The 23,129-nt window shown below is 40.4% G+C and overlaps 4 protein-coding genes across 4 annotated transcripts; 3 read left to right on the top strand and 1 right to left on the bottom strand.

The window, feature by feature from the left end:
* Positions 1–1,748: 1,748 nt before the first annotated feature.
* Positions 1,749–5,396, bottom strand: EAE97_004793 (uncharacterized protein; the record flags this gene model as incomplete). Its single annotated transcript, XM_038875305.1, has 1 exon — positions 1,749–5,396. The coding sequence occupies one exon, from the start codon at positions 5,394–5,396 to the stop codon at positions 1,749–1,751; it is 3,648 nt and encodes a 1,215-aa protein (XP_038733662.1).
* A 9,484-nt stretch (positions 5,397–14,880) lies between these two features.
* On the top strand, positions 14,881–16,308 carry EAE97_004792 (uncharacterized protein; the record flags this gene model as incomplete). Its single annotated transcript, XM_038875304.1, has 1 exon — positions 14,881–16,308. The coding sequence occupies one exon, from the start codon at positions 14,881–14,883 to the stop codon at positions 16,306–16,308; it is 1,428 nt and encodes a 475-aa protein (XP_038733661.1).
* A 688-nt stretch (positions 16,309–16,996) lies between these two features.
* EAE97_004791 (uncharacterized protein) lies at positions 16,997–19,772 on the top strand (the record flags this gene model as incomplete). Its single annotated transcript, XM_038875303.1, has 6 exons — positions 16,997–17,323; positions 17,373–18,132; positions 18,196–18,425; positions 18,481–18,591; positions 18,662–19,603; positions 19,662–19,772. 6 exons carry the CDS (start codon positions 16,997–16,999, stop codon positions 19,770–19,772), a joined length of 2,481 nt encoding a protein of 826 aa, XP_038733660.1.
* A 1,162-nt stretch (positions 19,773–20,934) lies between these two features.
* Positions 20,935–21,823, top strand: EAE97_004790 (uncharacterized protein; the record flags this gene model as incomplete). The annotated part of the gene is made up of 2 exons (XM_038875302.1): positions 20,935–21,323; positions 21,382–21,823. The coding sequence occupies 2 exons, from the start codon at positions 20,935–20,937 to the stop codon at positions 21,821–21,823; spliced, it is 831 nt and encodes a 276-aa protein (XP_038733659.1).
* Between the last annotated feature and the right edge of the window lie 1,306 nt (positions 21,824–23,129).

Here is a 23,129-nt window from a genome sequence, read left to right as displayed (position 1 = left end):
CAGCCCATACACTAATCAGTGCCTAACTACCTACCTACCTACTACCAACCTAGTTAGGTAACTATAACCATAACCATAACCATAAATCCATATGTTCATTTTCCATTTTCCATTTTCGATACCCCATACCTCCTCCTACCCATCATTCTCATCATTCACCTCACCTCACCTCACCTCACCCACCCATCCACCCACCCACACCACCCAAGCGTTAAAACTTAAAACACATGATCCAAACACAAGATCCATAACAATACTAAATATACAAACATATTATCCAATTCATGCATATACATGTCCATATACACATACATACACACACACGCACATACAAATATGCAAGCCCATCCGTCATCCTTCAATCATCCATCCAGTCAATCAGTCATTCCTCCAATCCCAATCCTTCACTCGCTACACTAGTATACATACACACACACACACATACACTAAAGATGCATAACAATATACATACAATACAAACACAAATCCGACACAAGCGTCGAGCACCCAGCACCTAGCACAAACGAACAACTGAGATCCTGCAGCGATATGAAAATCCCTCATACTCCACTCAACAAGCACTTATGCACCAAACATACTAAACCCATTCAACGCATTCGCCTCATCCAAAAACCTTAACAATAATTCGTTCAAACGTGTTCATTCTTCACATTACACAAAAATATCCATCACATGAACATTTCGAACCCGCAACGGTGTCAAATCAAATTCCGATATTTATTTCTCCATTAATTTGCCTACCTACTCTAAAGTAAATCCATACCTAGGTAAATCTTCATTCATCCATGCCATGTCAAGTCGGTGCATGACAACCAACCATAGATCTCCACTCCACAGCACATGTGCCTCTAAAAAAACCCTCTCCACCCCGCCTCTCCAATCACCGCACCGACCACAAAGGACCCCTACTTAGAATGTCTCCACCTTCTCCACTCATCCGCCATGGTAGTATTTCGGACGGATAATTCGCTTCATCATCAAACATATATGCAAATGCACACGTGCACAGCCCACCACGCCATTGCAGATAGTAGCAAATGCAAATTGTAAGATTCAGAGCAAGTTTTCTCCACCCCACAAAAGTAAAAATAACCAAAAGATGAGCATCGAAGTATCCAGAACGACCTAAGAGTTATTCTATCCATTCCATAATATTCTCTGCTTCTATTCGTTGCATAACTATTGCCACAATATCATGCCCATCGTCCATCGTCCGTTCTTCGCATTCGTGCGAAAGTAATCCTCATCTCTCATCATATCCTCCCTCGATCATTAAAACTCCTCGATGAAACCAAATCCATATCATGTCCATCCAGTCATCCTTGTATACCCCATCCGAGTAAAGAAATTCCCAACCCATTCCAGACCCCAATGTATAATAACCCACCCAACCATTCTCCCTAAAATGCAAATGGTATAATCGCAGAAATACCTAAAATGCTTGCTCACATGGAAGAATTGTGAGCCAAAAAAGCAAATGTTGCCATGTCGAGCTTTCGCCCTGTCCAATCGTAGCAAGATTTCTTCCTCCAAACGCCAACGCTAAAATTCTAATAAAAAAGGAGACTCCATGTTTAATGTTTGGTATTGGTGGTACATTGACTGTTGGGTATCGTTGAGAACCGTATGATGTTGGCCGTTAATTTAGTTGTGTTGTTAGTACAAACGTGAAGAAAAAAATTTGAAGAAAAAAAAAAGCAATGCCATGAATCTCTCCGTCATGGTGATTATTCCACAGTCTCCACAGTTCCTAACCAAGTTCTGACTCCTTCCCTCAAGAAACTTTCTTTCTCTCTGCCCTCTAATCTGTGGTTTCCAACAGCCTCTTCTCGACTCTCTGCTACTTCTTTTACGATTTCTTCTAGAGCACTAAGAACCATTTTCTTGCACTCATTTCTTGGAACCTCGAGATTCGTCCTAACCTCAGGTACAGTCTTGGTATCTGAGTTAGATCTTTCTCTTCCAATAAGAGGTCTTCTGCTTGTAGATCTGGATGAACATGCTGATGATTGCTTAGAAGCTTGGCCTGATTGAGCAATAATTCTCTCAACAGCTTCAATCAATGTTTCATCCATGCTGACTAATTGATCTTCGATAAACTGATCTTCGTGATCGTCATACACTTCAAGAGATGGCGTAAGTAGTACGGTAGAGTAAACGTTTCCATATTTTGATTCTAATGAAGCGGGGATAGCTGGAGTTGTAGGATCCACATTCTCCTTAAGCTTCACAAGACGTCTGTAACGGATATGAGTAATTGTGAAATTGGTGGTATCAGCTACCAATGCGCTAGAGATATCGACCCATCGATCAGCACGACCATCTTCTGCATGGGGTGTCGATGTAATGACAGGTGTAGGCTCTGCTCTCATTGATTCCTTGATTTCAGTAATGAGATCCGAATGTGAAGGTACTGCTTGTAACGCAAAGTCTGGGTGATAACGTGATAGGTAGCCACCGACATTTATTGTAGTGTCTGAATCAGGCCCCGCACGTGAGTAATGTTCAAATCCTTCGAGACCATTTCCCAGACCAGGCGTGGACAGATATCCACTGCTTGATGGCGAGCTGACAGCCGTCTCGAAAGCCAAATAATCAGGAAGAGGAACATCAATTTCAATCGCACCATCATCAGCAATTGTAGTTTTGACTGGTGACTCATAAGCTCCAGAAGGATCTGGTATTCGCTCTGGTGTTTGAATCATTTGCTCATTGATTTCATCGTCTTGTTGCTCCGATCTTTGCTCGATTGCTCTGGCGGTTTCGGTACTTCCGGATTCCGAATTCCTCAGCTCGCGCTCTTGTTGGACTTTCGACTTTGTTAAAGGAGCTTCAACCTCGGCGGTATCTGATAATTTACCACGAGGTTGTGAAGTGATGTCTCTGTAGTAAGGATCATTGATTTCGACTTCATCCATTGATGTCGCCGACGTGTTGGTTGTAGATGGCCTTCTTTTCGTACTCCAGAAACCACTGATCATGCTGCCCCATCTTGAATTCTGACCTTGGGAATCGTTGCTTACGTTGCTGTATTGACCTGAGCTTTCACCTCTCTTCAGAGATCGAAGTAGATCGTCAGCTGCAAGACTACCACTGCTTCCTGGCCTAGGTATAGGACCAGTTCCTCTAACTGGAGCTCTTGTGGAAAAATGTGGAACCGTTGTGATTGGTGTAGCAGTCCTTGTTGTTGCAGTGCTGCTCTTTCGAGTTCCCCCATCACTACCGGGAATTGGCAAATTCGCTGTTTTGATTTGGGACATATCGGATGAAGCTCTATCGCGTTGTTGACCATCATGAACTGTAATTCCAAGGCCACTAGGTTGTTCCGATAGAGGTTTAAAAGGCTGGGAAGTTTGAGCGGATTGAGCGGGAAAGCTCACAGATCGTAGGTGCGCGGTCCGTGATGTACTCGAGCGTTTGTTGATCTTGCGGCGAAGTGATTCTTCCCTCAAGATAGGTATGATATAAGATGGAGGAGATTGTGAGCATCCACCCAAAGATATTGAAGTGCTTGGCCGATGAGCCCGGGATGTAATTTGTGGACCCGCGGGCAGAAAAGCAGAAAGCAAAAAGATCAATCGTCTTGCTGCCATTTTATCGTTGGAAACAATGATGGTTCGCGCGGGAAGAGGTATATCTTCATCTTTGTGTGATCTTTGAATTTGATAGTGTCTTCGACGATACCAACTAGGTCCCAATGCTTGTAACCATTCAGTGTGATTACCCAAAAACCCAGTGAGTATGTTAAAGAAGAAAAATCCCTTATCCTTTCCGCCAGCCCACCTCTCAGCCAACCTTGCTTCTTCACGCCAAATTCCCCATCGACCTTGACCAGTAATCACCTGAAGACCTTTGATGCCACTTACAATCCTTTGGCGTGAAGCATCAACTTCTTTATGTATTTTGTGAATCTGTACCAAGCAATTTTGACTGAGCTGCACTAATTTGGCGTTCGTCTTTGGTAATTTGAATGGCTTAGCGTCCTCCACTCTTCTACCAGCGATTGATACACTAGCCGAAGGGGCTCGAGAGTGTGATTCGCGACGAGGTCCAGGGGAACTGATATCGGCTTGTCGAAGAAGGCACACCAAAGATTCAGTTGCAACTGCTTGGAGATGAGTGAGAGTTCGAGTGATGATGTCCCAATGTTGAGTAACCATATCAATTCGATCATCCACATCACTGTGAATCGAAGATTCCAAAGAGTCGATGCCATAACCAGAACCAAGCATAGTCCAACCTGCACGTTTTGTGGAACTGAAAGATGATGGAAATGAATCCTGTTCATTGTAGGAACTTGATGCGCGAAAGCTAGATCGAGAGTTTGGGACTGAAGGTGCACGAGGTGGTGAAGCTGGTAAATGGACTATCAAACCGACCGCATACATGGGAGTTCGTTTTTGTTTTGGTTGAGGCTTCTTTTCAGGAGTGCCAGCAACACTAACTTTTGGAAATGGATATCCATCCTTGTCTGGTCCTGCAATTGGTGTTTGAACTTCGACATCATCATTTGGTAGAGGCACTGGAAACATGCGCGTAATGAGAACCTTTTTTCTATCTTGTCCCCTTGAAGATGCATTTGTTGAAAACCCAGCTGGAGTAGGACCTACAACATTTTCTAAAGTGAAAGATTGTGCCAATTTACTACCTCGCATACTTGATCTTCCAAAAGAGCCATCTGCAGCGTAAGAACTAGGTCCTACAAAGGATCTTGACTCCGATGGCAAGATGTGAACCTTTGTGCCAGTCCCTTTGTATGCCAAAACATCGGAATTTCCAAATATGCAATTTGAGATAGTTGTAACCTCCTCTTTGTATTCCCTCAGCGAACGCTGGCCTTCAGTTTCTGTATAACTTAAGTGTGATTTATGTGTTGATCTCCGATCGAATGCGCCGCCAAAACCTCTAGCAGTTGTAGTTTCTTGTTGTATAACGACCGGTCTTGAATTTTGTCCTACAGATGTCTTTCGTGGTGGAGGGACTGATCGCCGGTTCTCGGACCTTGTAGAGAACGCTGAGCCATTTGAATTTTGTCTTTCAAGAGGTGGAGAAGTTGGCGGAGGTGTGTGGCTATCGTATAATACGTATGGAGTTCCAGAAGTCGATGTAGCTTCCTGCATGATAATTACTCGCACATCGCGCATTTCTAAATCGATTTCTCCATTAACGTCAAAAGTATGCGCATTTGCAGGCGCAAGTACGGTGCCCGATGAGAATGGGAAGAGTTGATCTTTGTGACACAAAGCTTCGGCATCTGGGAAGAGTAAATTGTAGGTAAAATGATCCTCCAAATTTGAATCCAGAGGATTGGAAGATCTTGAAGTGGTTGGTCCAGCAGATGGTGTACTAGAGAACAATTTCCCTAGTAGAGACATCTTGGAAGGGACTCGAATGTATTTAAATGGCTAGGTTGTGTTTTTATCTTTTTGAATTCTGTCGACTTTTGGGGGTTGAGAGAGTTGAGTTTAGCAGAAGGCATGACGATACTGCTGCTTCGGAATGGCCATTGTCGCGACGGAAAAGAAAATGACTTGGGATAGGTATTGTGTTGAATTGTATGATGGTTGAGGTATTATTAATTCCGTAAAGGTGACGCGAAATGAAGACGAATTAGAATGAGAATATTGAGCCGAGTGAGGAGTAACAAGATGGTGAATGCGTAGAAATGATTGTGATCGTGATCGTGGTCGTGGTCGTGTCTTTTGGTGGTCGATGGTGTAACCTGTGATAGGAATGAGAATGTGAATGAGAAGTGAATCGATATCGTGTGTGTGTCGTGTAAGTGTGTTGTTTGATGAGTAATGTGTTGAGATTCACTCCAAAATTTAAATCAAAGAATTTTCAATGATTTCTCTGGATTTCTCAAATCAATTCTTCATCATTTTAACCATCTTATCCCTCAAAATGATTTTAATAATGTAAGAAAGAAATTTGGAGTAGCGGTAGGTAGGTTGGTGGGCAGAGTAGCTAGGTAGGTACTAGGTATGACTGAATACCTGCCTAGGCTCAATACTCAGATACAACCAAAAAAATGAGGATATATAGAATAGAAGAAGTATATGTAAGTGTATGGGAGAGACCGAAAGATGTTCGAAGTCTTCCGGTTAAAGGGTTTGATGAATCCAAATCCGATTCAGATTTTGATTCAGATGGATGTCTTTGAAAGATGATTCCCGTTTCTGTTAACGTTAGTAGATATGGTATATGGGGTGATTCTCGGTCTATGGGTCTATGGGTCTATGGGTCTATGGGTATGGATGATATATGGGTCGGTCTAAGGAAGGGTGGTATGGTATGGTGGTGTGGTGGATCTCTCTATGAATCTTGCCTTTCCGGGAATTATTCTCTTTTGAGTACTAGGGAGGCAGGTGTAGATGAGAAAGCCAAACCATCTAGGATTCTATGAAGGTAGATAGCTGGATAGATTCTTTGTAAAATGGTAAAGCTTGCTACTCCCTAGTACGTACATAAGCAGACATTTAGTTCTAGGAGCTACCTAGCGAGCTAGCACGCCTAGTATCTTGGAAGTTTTAACCTTTCATCTTATTATTTAGCCTCAAGTCCGATGATCTATCTTAAACTTGGACTAGACGCTCTGGTATAGATTATATTCAACTATATTGTTGATCACCGGGTATATATATCATTTCTTTGAATTTGACTGACTACTGAGGATACCATTCAAACAGCTACTCCCTCTCCGCAAACTACCTCATCCATACCCATATGCCTTCCATCTACCTCGATATCAAGCAGGAATTTCTGGAATAAGCGGTCAAGCAATATAAACCCAGGAGGGAGTCAAACAATCAAGATTTGTTACTCTAATACTACACACAAAAATAGAGAGGGGGGGGAAGACAACAACTGGCCTCCCCATCGAGACTTATCACTTCATATATTCCAGGTTTTTCCTTGATCACACTTCAAATTCAGATCCATTTAAAGAAACCGACCATCCTCTTTTCTAATCTTTAGTTCCTTAGTTCCCTCACCTTGCCTCGCCTTATAGGCTTGTACGTGCTTGTGCTTGTGCACACTGACTGCACTTGCTTCCATTTTACTTGGCAAAGCGTTCTAACATTCTCATAAGCTTTTTGATTAGGTCCTCTGCAAGTGATGTCCTCATAATTTCTTATCCATGCCAGGTTCAATGAATATATATCTATGGTCATTGGTTGCTAGGCAAATTCCAATATTCAAAGTGCATACACATCTGTGCTTGATGGCCATGCAAATAATTCTTTCCTGTATGATGGATCGGGATATGAATAGAATTTTTCTGCCTCTCTCGCCTCTCTACTCCATTCCTTTCCTTCCATCCACACATCACAATAGGGAAATTCCTCGTTTCCCCCCTCCTCCAAATTAATCAGAAAAAGTCAACACGAAAATGAGCAAGGAAGGCTTTAGGAAAAAAAGACCCTCACCTAGCGCAAGTAACTCCGATAAAAACTAGAGGAGTTTAGATACCAAGAGTAAGTTTCTGGCTTCTTCAAAGCTCATACACTACGGAATCCGAATGAGTGTGCAAGATACATACGAGTAAGTTCAACTCCTCCATCAACACCACTTAAAACGATCTAAAATCTAAAATACCTTTTCAAAGATCGAGCCGGGCCGCGAAGAAAGAGAATTTGAATAAATTGAAACGGCAACATGGGTACAGAGCACAGAAACGCATACTCCGTACATAATGTGGAGAGTTTTTCTCCCCGAGCACCATCAACAATTAGGTAAATATGGAGTATTATTTGGTAACACTTTCACAGATTGATGGAGCTGTCTTTCCTCAAAGAGCCAAGTGCGCAAAGGGGAGGGAACCAGTTAGAATAGTTATATTGTACCTAGGTACAATCGTTACGAGATGGGTTACAGAAATGTATTAGAATGCGTTACCATGACGGAGTCTTAGAATGGTTTACTTCAAATTACTTGCGTATACGCCAAGGAGGTCATCATTTCCGTTCGTCAGCCTTTGCCTTCTTCTCTCGGCCCTTTCATGATTCGTCCAGCCTCAGCTAGTATGGATGGATGATATTGTCAGAAATACCTAGGTACTTTTGAAGTTTTGATGATACAGTCCGGTGGGTTCAGAGTTCAGATATAGTAGGCATTGAGGGATTCTAGGTTCTTGGTGTTCTCGGACCATTTGTATGGGTAATCTTATCGAATCGAAATCTCTATCGATAATGATATCTTGACACCTTTATTAGTTACGTCTGCCATCTGCCTGCCACCTGCTAGATTCCGCAAACATCGACCTCCAGATCATCAATCAGATATCATACCTAGTACTGTACTAACTAGTACTTTAAACGACATTCTGACTCACATCTTCTGATGTCCGGGGAAGACAAACCATATGCATATTTAGAGGTGCTACTAACTTTTGTATTCATACTACAAAGTACACTAATAAAGAAGGATTAATACGAAACAAAATAATAATATTATAATCTTTTTTATTCCGTGCAAACATCCCTCAAAAATCACAAATCACAGATCACAGAAATCAAGCATCAATAAAACTCAAAATTCCCTTTCCCCCCACCCCCCAAAATCCTTCTTTCACTCCATCTCTCCATCCATGATCCAAGTCATCAAGTCATCAGGTAGATACTGCAGCAAAACACAGCACACAGCACACCACACACGACGCCCTCATCCATCCATTCCCCTCTCCTGCTGTACAACAAACCCCCAACAATTCCCAATCGAGACACGAACCCCCCTCTCCCCTTCTTCTTCTTCTTCTTCTTCTCCTTCTCCTTTTGCACAGACAAACAGTGAATAGGTGTACAAATAATGCTGCGCGTATTCAGCCTTCCATACAATATCTAGATCGGCACTGCATCATCATCCGCTTAGCTTAGCTTGAGCTTATATCGATAGGGGTATGTATATATGTAACATTATACTCATATCAAATTCAAATCGATATGATGATAATCACATCTATGAAATGAAGGTATGGATAATGGGATAATAGTAGGTACCTAGAAAGAAGAATTGATCTTACCGCTTTTGTTGTGCCGCGAATAGATTCATCATGGTCACGCAAATGGATTTGATGGCTCCATATAGACAGATGGAAGGACAGCTTTATGTTGTTTGTATCAATTTCATTTCTATAGTACGCACGCATAGGGTCGCTGGGGATTGGGACGCTCGATTTGTTGGATGGAAAGGTGCTTGGATTTATTACTGGAGATGGTGGAGTGTGAGTAAGTAATTATATCGTCTTGTGTTGGCTGATGAAGCAGTTCTCCAGTTTCATCGGTAACATTGATGTCAAAAGAATCCAAGCAAAATCCATCTCCAAGTATCCTCACTATACCAGGTATCTCCCTATCATCAAAATCCCAGATCAGGTCAATTACTATCAAAAAGTAATATTGTCTCGCCGGCTGCTCGGCCAATACGTATCTATAGATACCTAGATATCATGCCGTCATCCCATTCCTATCATATCTTATCTACATCTCACCCCATCCTCTCGATTCCATACCTCATACTCAACTCCCCTGAATACATTTTTATCGCTGTCCTAATGTCAGACTCACCTCATTTCGTTTCCTCGGCTCATTCCTACATCTATCATAACCCCGATCCATACACCTTCCTCCCTCCCATCGAAATCCCTATCTCTATCCTCCCAACCCCTTCACCGCAGCAATACCAGCTCTCAATCCCAAATCCCAAATCCCAACACCAAGATACGAAGGAAATACCCGTACAAAAGCCCGAAAGAAGATAAAGTCGGTGAGAAATCTAAGGCGTACGAATATGTAGGTGATAGGTAGGTAGAGAGGTATATAATAAGCAGTGATATAGATGGTCAGGATGGGGTATGCACGAATATCCACGCCGCAGGATTATTTGGTTCGCGAAGTGTCGATGGATGGGTGGGTGGCATGGAATATTGATCGATATAAGTTCCTTGATCCCTCCCGATTTCTTGGGTATGGGTGGCAGGTTTGGAAATTGTGTGGCTAATTATTGGAGGGAGTTGTAAAGGAAGGAAAGCGAAGGAAAGTTTGCATTTGCTGATGGGTACAGCATATGTACGACGGCAGGTAAGGATGATTAATGATGTATATCCCAGAAACAGAGTATGTACGTATTGCGAATAGATGGATTTGCGCTCTAGGTACTCTACATCCACATCTACATGCACACGCACACCCACACGGACTCTCAGAAATAGAATCTTACCTGAGCCTTGTCATAGTCGCCCATCACCGAGTTCAATCTCTATATTGCCCACTCCGTTGATTCCCTCTTTGAACTCTGGAGCGCACGCACGAACATTTACCGATCACAGAAATAACCGTCCCGAGAATATGGTTTGGGTAGAGGCTGTTGTGCGTAGATGAATAATCATCCACATATCCATTTCTCCTCCTCATCCGTAGAACTGTAAAAATTACACTTCAATCCATCCTCAAGTGTGTATCACATCTGCTAGAGCTATATGTGTATATACCATCGTATCATGTTCGTGCGGTCATGCGAAGTTATCGCTATGATGTGATATTGATGTCAAATATGAATACCGGTCAGCAACCCGTTCCCGCTCGGCTACCCTCCGGATCAGTTTATCCGCATCCGAATTCTTTGGCAGCTTCTTGGCCGAGAGGATTAGATATATGTGAGGATTGGATGGTTGTGTTCTGGAGGTAAGCATCAAGGGACGGATACATCGTTCCGCTGATAAGAGACATATCTTTCCTTCTGGAAGATGGAGCTATCGTATATCTTCGGTACATACCTAGGTAACCGATATCCCTGCATCGTGCACGACCCTGTATCTTGCACGCTTTAATTTATTGAATTAAAAATTGATTATAAATCCAAAACTGTTTATAATAATATTAAAATTTATAAAAAACAGATTGAAGATTAGCTAAATATAATAATAAGTTTTTGATAAATTTGAAATATCAAATAGAATATTAATTGATTTTAAAAAATAATATTTTAAAATATTAATAATTTAATAAAAATTTATATTAGAATAAATTTATATTATTAAAAATAAAGTTTTTTAAATTAATTTATATTATTATTATTGAAAAAAAGCTTGGAATTCTGAAAAATATAAAAAATTAAGTTTTAAATATAATTTCAAAAATATGTATAATATTCAAAAAAATAAAAAGAATTTAAAAATTCTTTTTAAAATATTTTAAAATGTTTTTTTATAGATTTTAAGAATTTGAAATTATTATTGGATTTTAATTAGAAAATAGAATTTTTATATATTAGAAAATATATAATATAATAATAATAAAATTATAAAAAAATAATAAATAATTAAAAAACTATAACTTATTATATTATAAATTAATATATCAAACGAAAAAATAAAGAAATGAAATAAAAATATTCTAATTTGTCAATAAATAAATCTATTATTTTTTTTAAAAAAAACTAAAAGATATTATAAATCTATTTTTTAAAAGAATTTATTTTTTTAAAAAAAATCCTCAAATTTTATAATATTTCTAATAATTTTACAGATTAAATATAATTATAATTTAATATTATAATATATTCTATTTTTTATTAATATTCAAATTAATTCCGTTTTTAAAATTTTTTAAAAAAATCTTTTTTGAAATATCTTATTATTAATTATATAATCCTAATATTTAATTTTATAATTTTTTTAATAAATTGATAATATATCTATATATTTATAATAAAATATAGTTATTTTAGTTTTCTAATCAAAATTAATCTCTTAATAACTATTATATAATTGAAAAAAATTAAAAATTATTATAAAATACTTGATTTATAATCAATTTTTTTTAAAAAAAAAGATTATTTATGAAAACTTAAATAATATATTGATATAATATCAAACTTATAATATAAAAACTTGATTTTTTTATTTCTTTATGTTAAAATATATTCAAATTTATAAAAAAGAAATTGAAAATCAATTTTCGTTATTTCTATTAATAAATAAATTAATATATAATATTTTTGTATTAATAATTTTAATATTGAAATTATATTATATATAATAATTATTTTTATATTTTGATTACTTTATAAGAAATAAATAGTAATATAATATATTATATATAATTATTAATAGAACTCAATGATTGATTAATTATATATTGAATTTAGAATATCTTTTTTAAAAGAAATAAAAGTGTGCACGATATAGGGGCGTGCACGATGTAGGGATATCGGTTACCTAGCTATCGAGAATTCTGGAGGGGAAAGGCTCACCCCCTTTTCCATACCATCTCCACTTCCTTCTAGTTTTCGCAAGGGAATTTTCTAAATACATCGTACGCAAAGGGAGATATCTAATCTGCGGGGAAGTAACTAGTCACATACTGCTGCGATTCCATACATGATACAAAAGGGAGATTAAAAAGAGAGTTCTGGTTCCCTTATCGCGCTTTGATGTTCACTGTCTTACATTCCTCTATCTGACTACCTATCTCGCTATCTATCTATCTATCTTTCCAGAATAAAGTTTTCTATCTTCCTTGCTTTTGTCCAAACTTTGTTTTGTTTCATCCCGCTGCTTCTCTTCTATTTGTTCGACGGCTAGTAGGTTGCGGATATTTAGTTAGTGTCTTGCCCCTGCTTTACTTTGTAAATATAGCATTTGATGTTGAGGTTGATGGATGGGGAGTGGAGTCTTGAGGTTCTGCTGCTAAACTCTATATACGATGATGGGTTGTGGAGTCGCTGGGTGGTAACTACATATGACGTACTTGGGCAGCGTTGCGAGTCAGGGGAATGGAGATCTGGAAGGATGGAGATGATCTTTATTGTAGGGCTTGCTATCAGTTATGAGTGGTACTAATTGTTGTTATTTTTGCTTTCGAAACTGTACCCCTTTATAGAAACCTGAAGACTTCCACATGACCTAGGAGATACCATTCTTCTTGAAATAGGTATCATAGTATATTCAATAGCATCACCTTCGAGCAAGGAATTCAAACGCGTTAAATCAGTCTGTGACATCAAAGTCGATAATTCTCTTCCTCTTCTACCCTACAGAATCATTTGCAGAAAGATGCATACGTGACATCAACATGGAATACCATACTGTAAATACCTTTCCTAAACTTCTTTCCACAGTAACCATAAGTAGCGGTTATAGTCGATCTTTAAATTTTAATCTCTTGGAACTTCTTGGACAATGGTATGTATGGAGAGGAATGTATGCGCGTATCAACTGTGGTCGAGCGATCAAACGGAATAGGAGAAGAGGTTTCGCTATGTGATAGTTGTGCGTGACATTCATTTAGAATGAATTACATCTTTAGGAGAAGAATATTTCTTCGAAATTGAGCAGCGGAGTGTCTATCATCAGTTAGGAAGATGGCGATTGGTGGCATTGAGCATTGCTTGCCGTTTGATATCAGCGATACTTCTTGATTAGTTTATTTCTCGCGGTTCTATAAGACCCCCAACGGGCTCAACACGGGGTATTTCTGTCGCGATTTCCTTGAATGAGAATTTTGATCTTGAAGCAATTCGTTTGTGAATTGGTTCTCCTGATATCATCTGGTAAAAAATTTCAGTAAGTCAATTACCAGTGAACAATCAAAGAAGGCTCACCAGTGGGTGTACGGACTCACGGGACAGTACAAAAATAAACTTGTAAATATCTTTTGATATATTGAACCATTTATTTTAAAATCGGTTATAATTCTTGAATAAAAAGAAAATAATCAAAATACAGATTCTGATATGAAACAATTGAAGAATGGATTTATGAAAAATATTGAAAATTGGGAAGTGTCCCGTCAGTCCATGCACCCACTGGTGGCTTCAAACTTTACATGAATTTTTGAAGGAAAGGTCCATTATCATTCATGTCTCTAGTCCTTCAACCACAGTCACGGTCCTGTTGCTTATATTAATCTTCCAATACCTCAGGAAAGCTGTCACATACCAGACTAGTCATAGTGTCTCCTTTGTATAACAAATATCCGAAATCAAAATTTCTTCGATCTTGTTCACTACATATTTCTGGATAACTTCTTACGAAATGTGTTTTCTCAATGTAACCGCTACTATCGTTGAAACTGCGAGTGTCTAATAGTGAAGACTGTGACCCAGAAATCTAGGATTTTCAATTTCTGAATGTAGTTGACATTTAGAGGGAATGCAAGAAATCCAAGAACGGTTCAGTAGTTGAAAGCAATTGAAGGTCAAAATGTGAAAAACTTTTGGTAGTCGGACAGTAATCCCGGACATGTGTTAATCTTTTCGTCCTTCGATATGCCTGCTATACAGCTCTTGAGCTGACAGAGTTTTAAGGTATGTTCTGCATGAGAACATATACTATTCTGGACAAACCTTTCTTGTTTGGTAAGGATTAGTAAATATTATGTGAGGCTACGGAAATTCTTTGAGAGGTTGTTCTTCCCTAAAACATCTATCATGTCTAACATGACGGGCAGACAATCAAAGCCGTCTGCTTAGTTCGTATTGTTGAATTCTTAAAATGAGTTCTCACTTTCAGAGAAGATCGAAACATCAAATTTATGGTGGGAAGGTGATTGCTGCGTATTTTAGTCCGAATCGAATATGAGTAACACCTTCCATTTGAAAGAATAGTTTGGTAGTTTCATAGCTTCAAATACTGTAACCGTCTAGATAAGCGCGCCTTCCAGAACAGCAATATACTAATGGAATGTATTCTATCTGCAGGGTTATTGTACATTTAAACTAAGTTTATTTGCGAATTACGATATCAGCATTACATCCCCAGCACGAAATTCATCGCTGGACCTCTCTCTGTCAAAACAGCTTAATCTCACACTCGTCTTCGTCAAAGCAACATCTTCATCAAGGCCTCCAACTCTAGACATGAAAGCTGCCATCCTAGCTCCTGGGTTCCTTCGTTGTCCCACCGAAGTGCATTGCATGATCTTTCAGTCTCTCTCTCCCAAAGATTTCTACGGTTTATTCTGGACATGCAAGATTTTGAATAGGATTGCGGAGCCATTTATGTACTCTGAAATTCAATTGAATTGGAGGAAACATTCGAGACCGCCCCGAATCATCTCACTCATCAAAAATGTACTCTCGAGACCCGACCTAGCGCTTTGTGTAACAGGTCTCACGCTCGGTAGAACCGGTGGCGAATCCATGCGTAGCGTTGCCGCAATTCGTGATATTAGACTCACCGTAGATGAAGCTGACCTCGAACAACTGATTGAAGTCATCAAGACCTTCAAAATTGATTATAGAGATAGTTGGATCAGCGAATTGCGCAACAGAAATATGGACGCGTTCGTGGCTATCTTACTGTGTAAACTCCCGAATCTGATTTACTTTCAATTGAATCCAAATTTCATGCATGGAAATGAAATCTTTGGCTTGGTTCTCAGATCGACTGTCTCCCAAGATGGCAATTGTGGAATTGCCTCTTCTCAACGACTTCAACATGTGACTTTCAAACGGACCACCATAGGTCGATTTAGAGGCGGAACTTTGAACCCAGAAGATATCTTTTCGTTCTTCTCTTTACCAAACATTGTTTGTCTATCAGCTGCAATAGAGCCTGCAGCAGATTACGGCTGGCGTCTAAGTTCACAGCCCGTAGCATCAACCGTTACGGTACTAGATCTTGATTTGGTAAATGCTGGGGTACTTTACCAAATCCTAAGTGTTACGACTAGACTCAAGGTTCTGCGCTGGAGATGGCATCACTATGAAAACTCTGAAACTACGATCCGATACGACGTTATCATGGGTGCATTGTCATTCGTTCGGAACACCTTGAGTGATCTCACCATCTCCGCGGAAAATGAAGTGGTTAATGCGTATTCTTCTCGGATCCAATGTGCAGGTTCATTAGGCGCGCTTGTAAATTTCGACCTTTTGAGGAGATTTGAGATTAATTTAGAATTTCTGCTTGGATCTGTTTCAAGCCCGGGGCATGGACTTCGCTATCTTCCTCGATCTGGCCGGACTTTACAATTTGAAAGGATTGTACCTAAAAATATCGAGGTTCTCACTCTCACCGATGATAAAGAACTAGAATGGCGAAACCGTGTTCATTATCACGTTGTAGTCACAGCAATTCAATCTTGGTTGGCTGCTTGGGAAACCTCAACACCTCATCTTCAAAGCATTCGTCTTCTGCTGACGTATGACTATCAGGAATTTGACTCTACTCCAACCCGAGATGTATACAAACTTGATCGCACTATGCGACTGGATCTCGATAGATTGAGTGCGAAAGCGGGGGTAGAAATTGAAGTACGACGGATATATAGAACAAATCTTTGATCCATGTTCTTTCGTCTCCTTCAGAACTACTAAAACAGATTACCCAAAGTTGAGTGATTGGACCAAAAGAGACTTTTAACATCAGAGAGGATGTCGGCAAAGAACTCGGCTCATCGTCTCCACACAGTAATCAAGCATGCCGTACTAGCCGTGGTGGGTCGACTGAGAATACAACCCGTCGAAACAGTCTAGATATACTTTATGACTTCTACACTTACAAACATCCGGTATAATTTTACTGCACATCATTCTCGATTGGCCCTCTAAAGATAATCAATTCTCGATAAATAAGCTCTTATCGTCCACCTGGTTGAACATGCGGGGTCATACTCGATACGCAGAAAATATTGTGCTCTGATTGGTTAATGGTCAGGTACAACGTCTGTACAATATTGCACGGCAGTTGGATGTTTTCCTATTGTCAAGGGTGTGAAATGGGAATACCTGCCTATCGTGGTTTTGAATAGCGGGCCTTTGTGGTTTTCTTGTTGGATACATGAAAATAATTGTTATCACTTGTTATCTTGCATCGTAGAGGGGGTATGTTCTGATATAGCTTGTCAGGAGGGTGTGTGGCGTGTAGGCAGTTCTTTTAAATATGTGCCTCCATTCTGAATTGAAATTCATTACTATTATATTCTTCATGTTACGCTTTTTTGCCTGATCTATATTTTCCGGGTATAACATCATGGCTGGAGTTTTAAAGAGATTCCGAGCTCGGAATCCTGTCGTTCCAGCCAGTATTCCTTCACAAGATGACTCTATTGCAGAATCACGCACTCCACCAGATACCATTGGAAGGTCAGAAGAGAAGGATGACGCAGTATCAACTGCTCGTGACATACAAGAGGCAGAAACGAATCGCAAATTAACCGCATTCGAGCAACTTCATAGATGGGATCCGAATATAGGCCAAGATCAACTAGAAGAAATCGATGACGCCATCAATAGGCGAGACGGCAATGCTGAAGGAAGAATATACGATGAAGTCTTCGAGAACTCACCATATCCTGAGGTGAGAAGATCTGATTCTTATTCTGTCACACCAATTAACTTGAGAATAGGTTCGTGCAGCGGTCAGAAATTATGACGAAGATCTTCCATGTAACACAATTCGAGCGTGGGTAATCGGATTAGTTCTCAATACCATTGCATCTGGTCTGAACTCCATTTTCTCACTCCGAGCTCCTTCTTTAACAATCACTTCAATCATCGTACAAATGGTCGCATACCCTCTAGGAGTAGGTTGGGCCATGATATTCCCAGACCGAACCTACACCACTTTTGGAGTGAAGTGGAATCTTAGCCCTGGAAAATTTAACATGAAAGAACATGGTCTCATCGTGATCATGGCCAACGCTGCATTCGGTCAAGGAGTGGCATATTTTACTGATACACTGACTGCTCAGAGAGGATTCTATGGGCAAAATTTCGGTTGGGGCTTTAACATCTTACTTGCACTCTCCACCCAATGTATTGGGTTTGGGATTGCAGGTATGATGCGAAAGTTTCTAGTCGAGCCCGCATCTATGATCTGGCCGCAGAATCTCGTTAGCACTTCTTTCATTTATGCCTTACATGACCATAGCAAAACAGATCCTGCCAAGTCGAATGGTTGGTCCATAGCTAGATATAGATATTTCTTCTATGTCTTCATCGGATCTTTTGTCTGGTATTGGTTTCCAGGCTATATCGCACAGTTCTTGAGCGTTTTCTCTTTCATTACGTGGATCCGACCAAACAATGTTGTTCTTAATCAGGTTTTTGGTGGTTGGACTGGTATTTCTATTATCCCTATTACTTTTGATTGGACTCAGATTACCGGTGAGTGATTACCCCTGAATCTGGAGCTCTTATGGATGGAATGCTTGCTTACTAGCTTATTAGGATACAACCTCCAGTCCCCGCTTATTCCACCTTGGTTTGCCATTGCTAATACGGCTATTGGTACTGTCTTTTGGTTTATGATTGTGACGGCTGGGGTTCATTTCTCGGGGCATTGGTATGCTGAATGGTTGCCTATATCTGATTCTAACAGTTATGATAATACTGGTAAACATTACAATGTTACCAAGATCCTAACTCCAGAGTACACGCTCGATATTGAGAAATATAAGGTGCGTGTTCTCTCGCTTAATTACTAGGGGCAAGCGGAAACTAACTTCATCATAGGAATACTCGCCCTTGTTCCTTTCGACTACCTTTAGTCTTACGTATGGTCTTTCTTTTGCTGCTATTGCTGCGGTAATATTCCATACTCTTTTGTTTCATGGCCAAGAAATTGTAAGTACAAACTTCTCTATCTTTATCTTTATGCGCAATGTATTACACATGTTAATACCATACTCCCCAGTGGATACTCGCTCGCGCAATCCGCGGAAGTTTAGACGATAATCACACCAAAATGATGCGAAAATATAAACCCGTACCCGGATGGTGGTATATAGTCTTCTTCCTCGTGATGATGGCTATGGCCCTAGCAGCTGTGTGCGCATATCCTACGCATCTGACATGGTGGGCATTAATCATCGCACTCATCATTTCTCTAGTTTGGACCATTCCCATCGGTATAATATATGCAACCACCAATATTCATCTCGGTCTCAATGTCTTCACTGAATATGTACTGGGTTATATGCTTCCCGGTCGTCCAATTGCTCTTATGTTGTTCAAAACATACGGATACATTACTATGAACCAAGCACATGCTTTCTTATCCGATCTGAAACTCGCTCATTACCTCAAGATCCCTCAGAGACCAGTCTTTTGGGGCCAGTTGGTAGCAACTGTTTGGAGTTGCTTTGTTCAATTAGGTGTTTTGGAGTGGGCGTTGGGTCATATTGAAGGTATATGCACCAGCGGCCAGAAAAATAATTTTACATGCCCTGGTCCGAGAGTCTTCTTTAACGCCAGCGTAATCTTTGGACTGATTGGTCCTCAACGTATCTTCAGCTCCGGAGCTATCTATGGCTCTCTTCAGTATTTCTGGTTAGCAGGTGCACTTCTTCCCTTCGTCATATATTTCCTCGCACGAGCATTTCCGAAGTCGAAAGTACGATTTTTCAGCGCCCCGATATTCTTCGGTGGTATGTCAGAACTACCACCTGCTACACCATTAAACTATTTAAGTTGGTGTTTGTATGGTTTCATCTTCCAGAGATATATCAAGAATCGATGGAGAGGGTGGTGGATGCGGTTCAATTATATCACGAGTGCGGGGCTAGATGCTGGATTGGCGATCTGCACGATTGTCATTATCGCAGCTTTGAATTTGACCGGAACGGGGTTTCCTGATGTGGGTTGATCTAGTCCCAGTCATATTGGACTGGAGTGAAAGGCTAATTATATTTTAGTGGTGGGGAAATAGAGCACCAGGGAATACAATGGATTACCTTGAGACAGCAGTGCAGAAAAAGGTGGGCGCTGGGGAGATTTTTGGGCCACCAAAAGGGACTTGGGGATAGGAGAAGTTCTTTTGTATATAACGCACAATGACCCAAGATTTCGGATACATCATATAGTAACCCGAGTTGACAGGATGGAAACTATAAGTGAAGAAGTTTAATCTTGTGGGTAAACGAACACTGATATATCACCTAACAATGTCAGCGAAGAATAGGAATACTTGTTTATAATAACGACTTAGTCTAATCGTTTATTAGAAAAAATCACTTGAACAATGTAATGGCTTATTGCTGGCAACACGAGTGTCTGAACCCATCATGAGCTGGCGAAGTATGGTCACCCGATGTGAAATTAAGAGTTTTTGATAATTTTCCAGACATATACAAGTTGTGATCAAAAATCTTGCTGGAAAAGTAATGAGAAACGACCCAAATCAACTAGAGAGTAGAACTTGGCAGTATCTCCTGCTTTTGCATATTTCATACCCCTCTTTAGGGATTGCAGCACATGGCTAAGTAATCGCAAGTTTGAAGTGAAGGCTTCCATGAGGGTTTCCAGCCGGAATCAACAATGTCGAAATGATTGAAGTGATCATATGAGTTTCAGATATTAGAATTGGCTTAGTTTCAGAATAATGTGCATGTTCTTACTTCATCTTGTCCATCTACCCAAAGCTTCTGGGTGGATCTAGTTGTGAGCTGGTGGACAACACCATTCAGATTATGCAACTCGGTTCGCTGACTCCACACGAATAGTGAGATTTCTCATCGTTGTAACCACCCAAGAATACTCCTAGCTAAGAGTAGAGGAAGTTCTTGCAATACATACTTCATGTATATCACCTGATATCGATAGCAGAAATGCAGTTGAATCATTGTCCACGGTGCTCCTTGCCAATATCTTGGTAGGTATCATATATTGAGATTATATATTTCGAGCGGAAAAAGCACTTAAATATTGACCAAAGAATAGACCAACTTTGTTCTCTCGTCGCATGTTCCTCAATGGATCACATGATGTCACAAGGCACGTGCTCCCAGTCAGACTAAACCTCGGCTCGGATGTGTTCTTCATTTGCGGGGGAGCTCCACTCTGCTTTCCCATACTAATGCTCTCCTCTCAATCATACTCCGTCTCTACCATATTTACATCAATTAAGAGAAAAGAAACTTAGCAAAGTCCATCAAGTTATCCAAATCACACATCTCACCAAAATCAATCATGGCATCCCCAACTGCACCCCCCGAGACCACCTCTTTTCTCCTCACCTACCCAACACCTCAAATCCTCCTCATAACTATTAATCGTCCGCAAGCCATGAACTCCATACCCAGCTTTGCCCATTGGGAAGCTGATGCTATTCTCACCTGGTTTGACAATTCCCCTGATTTGCGCGTTGCCATTATTACCGGAGCAGGAGAAAAAGCATTTTGCGCCGGCCAAGATTTAATCGAGCAAGCTAAATTTAAAATTGATCCTCCGCCAATGTCGACTCGTAGGCATCCACCCAGCGGATTTTGTGGTATCAGTAGGCGAGTGGGCAAGAAGCCCGTTATTGCCGCAGTCAATGGTTTCGCGCTTGGTGGGGGGTTTGAAATATGTTTAAACTGGTATACTATAGCCGCTACTTCTTGGATACTGAGATACGTATAAACTAACACCTGTTAGTGATCTAGTCGTTGCATCTCCGTTGGCAACATTTGGTCTTCCTGAAGCAGCTGTGGGCCTCTACGCCGCAGCGGGTGGTCTTCCGCGCATAGTGCGCAATTGTGGACTTCAAATAGCTACAGAAATCGCATTGACTAATCGGAAACTTACCGCCAAGGAAGCACTTTCATACAATCTAATTAACAGAGTCGCCCAATCTCCGGAGACGGTATTGAAGGAGAGTATGGAGCTCGCAGGGAAAGTAGCAGCTTTGAGCCCGGATGCGGTTATCGTATCGAGAGCGGGATTGAGAGAGGCATGGGAGACAGGGAGTGTGGAAAGAGCTACACAGATTGTTGCACAGAGGTATGATCAGCAATTGTTCGAGGGTGAGAATATGCAGATTGGGTTAGAAGCATTTGCAGGGAAAAAGAAGCCTCTGTGGGTGCCGAGCAAGATTTGAGTAGCTCGTGGCTAGTTGATGCTTCTAAAGCTGACTTCGAAGAACATATTTGTTTCGTGCACAAAATAATACAACACACTAAACAAAAAGCCTTTGATAATGAACACACTCTAATTATCGGATCATTGATTGACTGATTGGGCAAGTGAATTTATCAAATGGAATCAAGCAACGGAATCAAGCAAGATCCGTCGACCCTTGATAAAACATTGCCTCGCTGCTTTCCGGGCCCGGTGTAGCAAAATTTGATCTTCAGTTCGATTATTGAAGGAAGCTGATGTAATGACACTATTCCTCTGGCACTATCCTTCGTTCTGGTGGCGCAATTCTACTGTTCTGACCACGGCTTTCGTGCTTCTCTTGTCTAATATGTACACCACAAAGACAAAATAGTACTAAAAATGAATGAGTTCGCAGAGCTTAAATCATATACCTATTGTAGTGCGTCCAACCTGGTACGAAACCTTGTTCGGAGTTCATAGCATCTATTCAGAACTGTCTCAATCAGGTCTCTTTTTGTCAATATAACAAGCACGATGTACGGCAAAAAAAGCAGGAGAGGACTATGAAAAACCATAGATGACTGTACAGCGGTTTTTAAGAACCAAAAATCTGAGTTTCCAGCAGCCGGAATACTAAATACCCTGTCAGGGATGAACGCCTTGTAAGACTTACAAGAGTTAATATCAAGGCAAAACAGATAAGTGAATACTGCCCGAATATCCATATTTTTTCACTGTAAGGAAGTGCTGTAAGCCCAGAGCATGACCATGTATGTGAAGGAGAGCCCTTGGTTGATGTGGATAAGATTGGGAATACGAACGCGGAGACCTTGGAAGAATATTGAATTATCTGGAAAAGCTTTTCTTGGCTCGCTTCGAGAAATCAGTTGTAAAAATTCCAGACTTGTATGACAACCGACTACAAACGCAGTTGATCACTCAGTTGTCTTCCTCTAATCTGTATATGTCCAATCCTTTCATCTCTCCCAGAGCTTCCGGAACATTTGGCCCATTGTACGCCTGGTCCCTCATTACAGCCCAGTTGGCACACCAAGTATCCAATCTTCTAAGACTCTAATAAAATTTGGTACCAAGTCCACTCAGGATGTTTGCCAATTTCAATCCTGGCCATATCTGGATCCGGAAAACAGCTTCTCACCGCCTCATACAAACGCTCCGTTAAAATTCCTGCACTCCAAAGCTTTCTCACGCACTCAGCATTTGAGTTTCCAATGCTACTTCAAGAGCATTTCGGAAGACCTTCTCCATACGGCCTGCGAACTATCGCGTAAATATCAAAAACA

This window comes from Botrytis byssoidea, assembly GCF_014898295.1.
Source record: "Botrytis byssoidea strain MUCL 94 chromosome Unknown BBYS_008, whole genome shotgun sequence".
NCBI classification, from domain to species: Eukaryota; Fungi; Ascomycota; class Leotiomycetes; order Helotiales; family Sclerotiniaceae; genus Botrytis; species Botrytis byssoidea.
The sequence above is the reverse complement of the archived record's forward strand: the minus strand, read 5'-3'. Positions and strand labels throughout refer to the sequence as shown.